We start from the raw sequence: 12295 nt of genomic DNA, 5'->3' as shown, positions 1-12295 counted from the left end.
TTCTACATAAATTGTGCAATGGGTGGTGCATATAAACAAATGAGTCACTCGCATATGTAGTAAGACAGACAACAGCGAAATTACAAAATACCGAGGCAAAGGTTTCGAGCTTTAGATTTTGCAATCAATATTTTTTCAAAAATTAGATGAAGTTTATTTAAATGAATTTAAAGAGCTAGACGATGAGAAATGAGCAGCAACTATTTACCTCATTCCTGACGTTTCAATAATAAAGAAGAGTTACTTCTAGAAAGATTTTTCTGCTCCGAAGCGACATAGCATGACAGAAGAAAGTTGCAGCTGTTCAAAAGTGTCCTAAGGGTCGTTTGCGGCGTCCTCTAGAAAATATAATTAAATCGTTGATAAATTAGAATTTCTCATCCCAAAAAACCACCGGATACAAAATTGCGTAACATTAGCTGAAAGAGATTGAAAAATATGAAAGAATATGTGATTTATTTTTTCAAATTTGGTACCCTACATCTTTAGAACTAAACACGGTAGGATACACGTTTATAAGGACTTCCTATCTTTAAATCACCTAAGAAATCACCCTGTGAAATATCGGATACCCAATCCGACAAAGGTCCTTTGCAAGAAGCTGGGGCATTGAGAGGAAATGTAGCATTCACCTTCTTTGGATAATATAATAAATAAAGGCATAGATGATTTTTTTATGGAGAAAGAGATCATAACTAAACTACAATTAAGTAGAAATTCATGCTTCTATGACCGAAGTGAATTTTTTGACAACTATTTTTAATATATTAGAGATGCTAAAACTCTACTTTTTCATACAAAATTACCTGTATATACCTTATTCGATTGTCTCAGTTTGCCACTCTTTAAGTTTACTTTAGCTATAGAAAACTCTCTTACTTTTCGAATAATATAAGATGTAACCTAAGCATATTTTCATGTTTTTTAAAGAAAGTGCATGACATGTTATACGAAATACGAATGTTCATAAATGAACGGGTCTTCGTTTTCATAAGACTACAGGACCTCGCGCACAAGGTATCCCAGGCCCAGTGGCGATCAAATTGGTGGATATAAGTTTGTTGAGCGCAAAACAATAATCGAATTTTCCCCAATTTTAGAGAATATTTCAAATTTTCATTCGGCAAACATTACAAATCTGTAGCTTCACTAGCAACCTTGACGGTTTCGCGTACCAATCATTGCCGACAACCGCATAATTAAATTAGAAGAAAATCATGCCTTGAGTAATAGTAATCATTGAATGATCCTGAGAGGCAATAAATATCGCTCAATGACTAAACATAATAATTTACGGATTCGCGATATATTTTCTTGATCCGACATCGTTACAGCTGGCTAAGTGCAACGTTTCAAGGCTAAAAATCAATTGATGTGTTTATTTATAAATTGTCTGCAGTTTGCGCGTTGTGTAACCAGATAGAGAGCCCATAAAGATGTAAAAATGGGAAAATATTGATTTCTTTACCATATGGATTGGACGCGAATGCAGGCCGGGAGTTGTCACGCTGTCCCTGGTTCTGATTGTCGGAATGCATGAAGAAAGACATCCTCTCTTTTTAATAAAATTGGTATAACTTTTAAATCGAAACTTCGATGGAGCATTTCAACACTAATTAGAAGCAATTATAATTTATATCAATTAGCACTTTAGACGGTTAAGTACCAAACATCTATGGCGGCAAATCACGTAACTTTTTATTCACGTCACAAAATAACAATCGAAAATCGCCTTATGTAAAATGAAATGCCATATAAATTTAATGTGTTAAAAAAGAATGAAGATATATTTGAATGTTTAAACGTAACCCTATTTTTTTACACGGTTGCCGCTTAATTTATTAACGTTTTGAGTATCAAATTTCGAGGTAAAAAATTGTTCGTTTAAGAACTAAAATAATACTTTTGATTATTTATTATCGATATTGTTATTATTATTGTTAGTATAACCCTCCAGTTCTTACACATTAGGTATAAAAAGCTTGTAGCATCCCCGTTAAATATTAATTTTGAAAAGATGTGACATCACTGCTGATGTAAAGCCTGTGACGTGCATAAAAAGTTACGTGATTTGAACCATACAACAACTGTTTCATCATGATTAACCCCCAAATCACTGTTTTGCACCTCTATCTCGGCACTTTATTGCTAATTATTTAACAGCATTAAAATCTAGAAATAGTGTTATGGCAGCAACATAAATGTTTTAAATGATAAGATAAATTATCACCCAGCATATATGGAATTAAAGTAACACAGTATATGAAGATAAATAAGCAACAAGAACATATAATATACAATAAGCATTGCTAGTTAAGATGTTTGTTATGTCAAGATTCCTGCCTGCGAATAAGAACTAATTAGATAAATTATTCGGAGATACAGAATGTTAAATCTAGATAGTTTTCTAACAGTTTAAAATGAAAATTTCGAATTATATTTATACAGATGTATGCATATAATGCAATAATGTGTTCTTTAAAATAGAGCGAAACATGTTTATTAGGTTTCTTGGATACTTTCAAGTTCTAAGAAACATGCTGAAACCTGAAAATCGCTTGGAATGTGGACCACTGCATCGTTAATGGTTGAAGCTTCTCACTTGCTCATGCCCCAAATAAAGCATTTCTTAATTTATGTACATATCTGGGTTCAAACAAATTGACGCACCTTTATTTTATCTTCGCAACAATTAATCTCAAAGTGGCCGTAGATGAGGGACTACAATTCGATATGTAAAAACTTATAGAACTAGGTATGCAAATTTGAAGGTTTTTCTTTCTTTTTTCATCGATAAAATCTTAGCAGCCAGACTTTATATCCTTGCATGGCCCTTAATTGTATGACGAAGTTAGTAACAATTGTTATTTATTGCAAATAACCACAACAAACCCAATTATTCCTGCATTGTCGCCCTACTGATTACTTCTAATATGCATTCACTCATTTACATGCCTTATAGCTTTCTTTGTTGCTAACAATAATAACTGCATTGTGTTCACTGGTTCAGAAGTCCGTTGCCTTATTGCAACACTACTTTGCGTTATTTTATTTGAAATTTTTCTACTCCATTCAAATTAAGCCGAGTGTAACTCACAGCTGCAAAAAAGCGCCTATTATACCAGTAAGACCTTCCAGTAATTCACTTCGATATTCTCGTCGAAAAAGCTACAAGTTTTAGTGCACTTAAACAAATTACCCTCCGTAAAAGGTAAATGCAGCAACAATTGTACAAGACAGCCAATATTACTCACTCGGCGACATGCAAATTGCTCTCTGTTTACTGAAATTACTGGAATGAGCTCTGGTGCCGTGTCCCAGACTCATAACTTCAAATTTACTCCTTATGAATGTCTGAGTCCCGATACTGCGGGCAATGCAGGGGAGCTTTTAAGGCCGGAGAAAAATAAAGTTTTTCTCGTGTACATGTATAGGATGTCAATTAATAGGAACTAACTAAACTGAACGTTTCTGATATAGAAATATTAAGATATAATCTAATTTAATTATGTCCAAAAACTGGTAATAAACAAAATATAGATAAGCGAAATTGAATGTTGCAACTAGTTCACGTTCTTCACATTCTATTGACTGTGTGAGAATATTGAATAATTTTTCCTATATAAAACAATTTGAATGAATCTGAAATTTAAATTTTCCTTTTCTATTCTATTTCTGTATAGTTCTATGACTAGCACGGATCTTTCCCTTTGACACAATTTTCCGGGCTAAAAATCAATTTACTACCAAAGAATACATATTCCTGCAAAGGCAGTCTTAAAAATTCGAATGCTTTTCAGACAAAAGTAAAAATCCATTGAGCGAATCATTTTTCTCAAAACTCAACGATGTTGTGAAATAGAAAAATCTCCAGACACATCAAATTTTTACGAAATTTAACGCATCTTCCAATCATGTCCAAATACAAACAAGAAGATAAAGTTTGCAAATGGAAAGCGCATTGATGGTAGGCCACTTCACGAGGCCGATAACAACTTCATTAATGAAAAAGTTCGTTCTAGGGTTCCTACAATGAATTTATGGGTGCCTAACAGTTGAGATAGATTGAGGGTTGAGTTGGGAACGACAGTTCATAATAAAACGTAATTCTTCTAATAAATTCCTTCTTCCCTCTTTTGGTAATGTTTTCTTAAAATAGCTGCTTTTTCGTATACTAGATCATTGGATTGGGGTTACAAAGCCCTACCAAATTTTCATAAATTGCATAATCAACAAATTATTCAAGATTTACGGTTTTTGCTGGAATACCCTGTATAGAATCATTGTGAGAAAAGCTGGAATTACCATTTATTAAGTAAAATATTATCATTTTGTTCTTTATCTAGGATTATATCCCTCCATCATCTTTTGCACTCTCTTTTCATATTGCTTCTAGATATAACTGACCACAGTATTGAAGATTTCCTTTGGACTTTTAGCGTCTCAAAGATCAACGATACTTTCGTTTATTCTGACATACTAAATGCTCCTCATGTTGACCTCAGGAACTTGAAAAAATCAGCGAAAGTTACCGAATACTTGCAAATATCATGGCTGGAACAGTAACGGTTTGATTATACGTGACGAAAAATAACTGAAAACCGTCGAAATTGTGGAATTCAAACTGGTGATTTACTACATCTGTACCGCACTCGTTAATGTGTGAAATGAACTTGATAATAGTGTTAGTGCCAATGCCATCGAAATGCCTGTGAAAGTAATACGTTGTCCATTTCCATCACGAGTTTTACACCGATAATTCAAATATTTGGAATGGAAACAATTCTGAACATGAAGAAACTGACAAAAATGAGAATTAAGTATGTACATAGTTTAATAGTACAACGAATTCTGAAACGGTCGATATTGGGACCCGTTGTACAATGGTACTCTAAAGCAACATCGGAAAACGATAGCTACAGCTACTATGCTTAGCTCTAAGTTCTCATTAGAAATCTGAGCTGTTTTCGTGCAAAGTTTGAATTGAAATCCGGTTTAAAATTTTCTTTTTTTTTACAGTTGGATAACATCAACTTATGTATCTCCGCCCTCCACGTGCAACATATTCAAGGAATCGAAGGCATCTCAGCCCAGGAATTGAGAGATGGGAAGCTAAAGGCGATTTTGGCGCTCTTTTTCGCCCTTTCGCGGCATAAACAAGCGACGAAAGCCCGCCAGCAGCAGGAGATGACTCCGAATAGGTAGGCAACCCTACATACGTCCTTTTCCTGCAAAGCAATAAAAAGTGAATAATGCAGGCAATCTTGAAATTGTGCTCTAAAATAACAATTTCTAGAAGAATATGCAATGTTGAGTCTCAAAAAGAAAAAATAGTATGTTATAGCATTAAAAGGGTAAATTTAACATATTGAAAACTGACAGAACTAAGTTTAGAATCGCTTAGAAACAAATTTTCACTTCCATTCAAATTTGAGAGTGCTATGTCTCGGTATATAAGAAAATATGGGTGATAAGCGAGATATAGAGAATACTTTCTAAAAATATTGCTCATACCCATTTTGAAATTAAGTGTGTCTAAAAAAACATATAAATTTCTAATAATTTCTTCTAAGTTTCCTATTCAGAATAGTTTCGCTTTTCCAATTCCACATTCTTTGGCATAAATGCTGCTGAATTTCTGTGAAATTATTTTTTTAGACCAGAAAGGAAAAACGTCTTATTTACCAATTTCGAACTACACTATTTTTTTAAATAACAGTTTTAGAATTTATATTGTGAACAACCAACAATGATAGATAGAGTAACAGATATGCAATGTGGAGCATTTAAAGAAATATTGAAATTTGAGTCTTTCGGGCAAAATATCATTGAATTCGTGATAATTACTTCGAAATTGGGAGAATTTATCACAAATGCCAGAAAGCTATAATGATACATCTGAAAAAATAAAACTCAAGTTCCCGACCCACCAGTGAATAAGAAAACATCAATAGTTTCTAAATTCATGTTATTCCCATGAGGCAGTATATTATTCACAATGATATTTACAAAGTAATGTCTGCATTAATCAAATTAGGTGTAATAAAGGTCACTATATAAGGCAGGAAGGGAATTTTACATAATGATTTTTTCTTAAATAACCTAGAAATACCACCAAGTAGACCCTTTTTTTGAGAATGTGGTGGAGGCAGTTATTTAACTTTATTATTCAGATGTTCCGTAATATATACTTTACATAATTCGAATACGACATATTATCCTCTTAATCCTAATGGAATCTTCATGTTTAGTTTTTCATCATTTTAATTGGCATTTTTTAGATACTTTAACATTCACATTGACAATTACAGAAATAAGAGTACTTGTTGTGGTGGTAAAGCTGCATTCACCAGATTGTCAAGAAAGTTTAAAAGTAATAGGAGTATAAGATTTTTATATTTAATTTTAATAATACACATTCCGTATTACAAATTTAGAATAATTCTCATAAGTGTCGCAAATTATTTTATCTTTTATATTGATATTTTGATTATAGTTAGAGAGGCAACTTCAACTTTTTATATGGTATAAATATTTATTACGGAAACTGAAAACTGCGAAAGAATGTAGATTTTCTACAGATTTTTGCGCAGTAGTTACTCATTTTTCTGCAGTTGTCGTAACACTTTTTAAACATAAAGGCTTACATTTAGAATTTTTAATAACTTTCAAGTTAAGAATTTTAGCCTTCAGAAATCATGTTTTGAAAATATTGTGAGATGATTTTACTATACTTAGCAGATTTTAAATCTTTTTTTTTCGTAGAGCATTATATATTATGCAATTTCTCAAACTTTTGATCATTAAGTGTAACTGTTTACCAAGAGAACTCTTTATGTCTATATTTCTTAATGTTTGATTAATATGAGCACATTTTCATGTCTTTTTCCAGTTTTTGGCATGAGTCTCTATAAGTCTTCTATTGAATATTTGGAAGTCGAGAAAGGAGTTACTAAAACACAATGTAATGTTCTGAATAACACTCCGAATGGAAGTTTCCCAATGTTTCCCATTTTCGAATAGAAGAAAAACATTAGTTTAAGTTAAGTGGAATTCAGTAAAAAATCAGGAAGTTTCAAGTGAAAAATAATGTCAAGTTAAATCTCTACCTCTTTCTTCCTCTTTTTTCTGTTACAGCTTTGCCCACTATTCTTGCTCTAAATTTTAATTTCAGAATCAGGTTTTACGGTTCTACCTTTTTTTTAGTAAGCCTTAAATAGAAGTGCAAAACTTTCTTTTATGATTTTCACATACTTGAAAGGTGAAGAAATATGGGAAGAAGCAATTTGCGTCAAGAATATTTTTGATAGATTACTTTCACAGTATATGCTTACACAAGTTTTAGTCAAATTGCGCTTAATTTAGAGCTATATTTTTAAATTTTTTATTCAATTCGACATTTCGCTTTCCAAGAGTAAATTTGATTCGTCATATGTCTTCCTGCGGTTTCAAAGCGCCAGCCACTTGGAAATTTGAGCAGCTAACTTTAGAATAAATTTCAATGGAAATGCCTTATAGAAACACTTCTTGGATCTCGTTCGGAAATTAGACTATACCAGATTCTTTTATATTTTTTTCTTTTTCTTCAGAGAACAAAGTTGCCAAATTCTTATTATACAAGTACATCTATATATTTATTTACCAACTATTTATATTTTTTCTGTGAATTAATTGTTCTTTTAAAACATAAATTTATGCAATTTTTCTATATAAAATGTTTCTAATTTTTTAAAGTCAATTTAAGAGACCAGCGAACCTTTAACAAGCATCTTCCTTCTTTAAGATGTGAACACGCAAAGTAACAAACCCCCACAGACTGAGCCAAAGTAATGAGATGCTTCTCCCCCTTCCCCCATTGGGGATTATTACGTTTTATTTATTTCTCCCCGGAGATGGTAAATTTTGATTAGCAACCCTGTTGTTTCACGGTTTTAGAGCCTTGGCAAATGGAGAAATTTGGAAGTTGGTAATGTTTTTCCACTTATGCTATATTCTAAGTTAGGCGAGCCAGCAGCTCCGATGTTTCTATTATCATCCGTGGAGTTACCAGATTTCGGAAGGCCCAAAATAAAGCTTGATAAAGGTAAAAGATAAAACGTTAAGCCCGAAAGATTTATTCGGCTGTCGACTAAAGCTTTAATTAAAGTAAAAAATGAGGCTAATCTCCCCTTAAGCGGTCCATCCTGAACGCGAAAAAAACGGGAAAAAGGTCTAAAAAGTGACGAAAATAAAACAGGTCCCTGGTCGAACATCTGGCCAACAATTTATGACTTTTTTTGGGGATTCTGATATATTTATTTTGCACCCTCAGGTCACCGGAGAATGGTAAAATTTAGATGTTTTTGTATGAAATTTTAGATTTTTCCACACTTATGTTACCAGTCATGACGTTCCAAAATTTCTTTTTAAGAAAAAATTCAGGCCTCAAAATTTCCATAAGCGAACACAACAGTTGGTGTCGAGAAACTTAGGACTTCGCTCGTTTATCTTTATTGAAAAGCAGTGAAGTCACTGGCCTTTCTAAATGCAAACAAAAACCACAGTTAGCTTATTTATGTGACAATAAGTGAATTTTTCAATTAATTTAGAATTTAGAAATTTAGAAAGGTTTAAAGGAATATGCTCATTGTAAGTGACGTTTTCATTTCCTTCTACTTTAAAATCTTTCTCAGTACTCGACGCCTCTGAAATCTGTTTCCATTAACGTATTTTATTGGAAAAGTTTGCACATTTTTCCAGGAAAACTGATACAGTAGGAAAGTGGAGGCTGTGTTTGGCATCTGCACGCAGATACTAAAATCCCTTGACACTTTTCCCCTTTTTCTAATAAAAGTGATCCTGAGATAGCGCACGTGAGGTGTTTACTACATCGCTTATCCTGGAAAAGGAGGCGAAAGTAGCATTATCCGCTTTATCCACTTATCCCAGATATTATTCAAGCAACGAAAATGGCAAATCCTGAGAACTTATGTCAAAATCAGTTTGTCTTAAATAATGAGCAGATTTAAAATCTCATGACTTTTCGAGCCCAATAAATAAACACTGCCACTTCTCTATTTAGATTTGGAAAGTTTGGACAAATATACACTCCAAATTGTGATCAATTAGTGCAACCGCTGATGTGTTTAGTGATGTTTTTTTTAATAGAATTCATGATGTTCGTATGACTAAAGAAGGTAATTCTGAAAAATTTGGGAGTTACATAGTCAATGGCAATTAATTTGAATAAATAAATTTAATGGCCCTTTATCGAGCATCAAAAAATTCCTTGTTTATTAATCAACTTGAAAAATCTACAGGAACGTGATCAGGAATAATTTAAGTAAAGGTAAAGAACTCAGTCAACTGGTCATAGCAAGGATTCAGGTTTTGATTTGATTTTCATGCGGCTTGGTTTCACTTAAAATCAATTCCAACGATAAATTTTATTAAGAGGGAAATTAAAAAAGAGAAAAATTTACGTTTTTTTTCTATGTGTATCTTTAAAAAATTAAAAATGCTTTGTAATAATGGGTATAGTTTTATACAAGCATTTTGAAATTGCTAAAATTGTGGACCAATTGATAGCTGCCCGATTTGAAAGAGTGAAGTGAAAGTTGCTTGGTTATGCCAGATATTTGAAATTTTGGGGGGAACACGGTAGCGATGCAGCCGGTTATCCAGAAGGGGATTCGAGATAGGAGCGCTGTTGTCATGTTGTTTGAAATATCAAATTGAAATGTGAAGTTTGTCCAGTGAATTAGTTCATCAGTTTGCATGAAAATAAATTTGCAACACCGTGAGAATATTTTTCAATATTTGCGATTTGGAGGCCGAACGCATACTTAATATCTACTAAAGCACCTTTGAACCAGAATATTGAAATAATCATTAAAATGTCATTAAAAATATTACGCGTCATATAAAAAACTCGTAGAACTGACTCAATTTTGAGTAACAGAGAATATATGAATTCTCCACCTTATCTTTTTCCTAGGAACAGTAAGAGAAGCGGGAAGAAAAACATGATTCATGTCTAACTTACTACTGATGGGAGACTGAATTGGTCCAGAAAAGGGAAAACAAGAGAACCTTTGTGATGAAAATTTGAATAATTTTTTTAGTCTTTAGACTGTTTCCTTTGGTAAAAGCGGCAATATCGCATCACTAAACGTAAATCCCTTTCCCACAGAATGTTTAGGGTGGCACACGCCGAATTAAAGTGCATTTCGCTTTTGGACACTCGCCGAACGCACGTGCGCCACTCCTGATGATCGCTGAACAGCGAAGAATTCGAAACGTATGTCACGCGCGAGCCGCGAAAGAAGTTCAAAAGGAAAGGGTTAAAAATACCGAAAGTTCCTGGTTGATAAGTGCGAGAAAGTTAAGTTTTTCAAACTAGTGCGCAAAGATAAGAGATAACGTATATTATAATTATTTTTCTTATACCTGGTGAATCATATTGTTGCTAGAATAATCTTCGTTAAAAAATATATTATCTTCTCTTTTGTGCGAAATTAAGCTAGTGATTGTCGGGGTAGTGCTATAGGGTGAGAACGGGTGATTATATGAAAAGAGGGTCAGTTATAATGAGGGTGACTGCATCTGGGACCGAAAACTGTGTGTTCTTAGTGCTGGATATGAGGCAATCAATAAATGCATTTATGTAAAAAGGAAACATTTAGGATTTTGTATGAGTGCCCTACATAGGACTTAGTTCCTAACAAAATGGGAAACAGCCATTCTGGAGGAAGGAAATCCAGGAGTCTGCCTACGTCTCCTGAAGTGCGGAGAGCTAAATCGTAAGAATCCTCTATTATTTCTTAATTCACGCACATAGCCTACCTATAGGGGGATTCAAAAGTATCGTATCAAGTTTCTAGGGATTATTCAGTGCAATAATAGAAGACATTTGAGTATGAGAACCTATGTATGTCTGAAAATGTCTTCCTAAGGCCTCGTGTTGCTTTAAGACTCTTATGCGCAGAAATTTGTTTTAACATGAATACTGTTACTATCGTTGAATACCTATTTAAACGACATACATGAATTCTGTGAACTTGGTTAAAATTTGATAATCGTTTAGAAAGACTTCCAATGCCGCAGTAATATGTGCATTCAGGCTTTGCTATTTCCACAGTCGTTTCATAAAACAGAGACTTACATCTCCCCCCAAAAAAATCAAAATATGTTAGATCGGCTAACCTAAGAGGATACAACTAGACCTCCTATGGCGAACTAATGTTTGTTCAAATTGACGATATAATTACTGACGGATTTTTTACTATAATGAGAGAATTACTGTAGTGTTGTAAAATATACTACAATTCAATAAAACACATTTTTGCCGTAGTGCCTTAAGGAGACTGATAATATGCTGATAATTTAGCTGTTAAGTCACAACTAAAATAACTTTGATAAAAAAAATCTGTTCCTCAGTTAATATTCAGTAATTGTTAGGTCTATAGTAAACACGTATGTTACGTGCTTTATTGTACTAGGAATACAATGAAGGAATCAGTTTATGGCCGCCAAACAGTTTGTATAATAGAGAGAATAATGAGGTTAGCATAATAAAATAATCGGACATTTTCATATAAATAAAATTAAAATCATTATTATTACGTTAATAACCCGGTGTACTCATTATCGCATGGAAAAATTCACAACTAAAGAGAAAATTAACGTGTTTGAATATTTTCATAAACTTTTCATAAATTAAATCTCATATAACTATATTCTAAATATTAATCAAACCTCAAACGAGAGAGAATTGAGTAATACGAAATTTATGGTCCAATCTAAATTCATTTCCAATTTGATTTATGACCCATCAGTTCCTCTTTTGAGTTGTAACTCTCTGATTAATAAGTCCACACTTCAAATTAATGTTCAAAGTACTTACTTGAGTGTTCTTTTTATTGCAAAGAAATCGCAGAAAATTAATAAGTAGAGTAAAGAATATGCACATTTATCTAATGTATCTATTCATGGAAAAATTAAGTTAGCCTGTTTTTTTAAAATAAATATATTATACTCAACCAAAAATACCTTCCATCAGATAGTTTTTGGAAAATTTCTGAAGAGTTTGTCAATTTTTTTTTGTGTATTTCGTAGATTCTAATTCCACGACTAAGAATTGTTGATTCGAAATTTGCCGATCAAAATTAATTGACTATAACAAGTTCCGCTTTATCAAAATCGTCAGAGGTCGCATAATTCCATGGTAACATTAATTTTAATAAATTTAAAATATTTACTGGTTATATAAATAAGGGCTTATACTTGCAGCTTATACTTATACCCTTATATCTAT

The 12295-nt window shown here is 32.8% G+C and overlaps 1 protein-coding gene across 1 annotated transcript in view; it reads left to right on the top strand.

Moving 5' to 3' along the window:
- sick (sickie) overlaps positions 1-12295 on the top strand; it is a 72554-nt gene that overhangs the window by 22985 nt on the left and 37274 nt on the right. Inside the window, exon 4 of the mRNA XM_066286134.1 lies at positions 5020-5201. Coding sequence (XP_066142231.1) covers positions 5020-5201 — 182 coding nt within the window. The remainder of the gene's footprint in view (positions 1-5019; positions 5202-12295) is intronic.

Source organism: Euwallacea fornicatus, chromosome 9 (genome assembly GCF_040115645.1).
Source record: "Euwallacea fornicatus isolate EFF26 chromosome 9, ASM4011564v1, whole genome shotgun sequence".
In the NCBI taxonomy this organism is placed as follows: Eukaryota; Metazoa; Arthropoda; class Insecta; order Coleoptera; family Curculionidae; genus Euwallacea; species Euwallacea fornicatus.
This window is presented reverse-complemented; position numbering and strand designations above follow the sequence as displayed.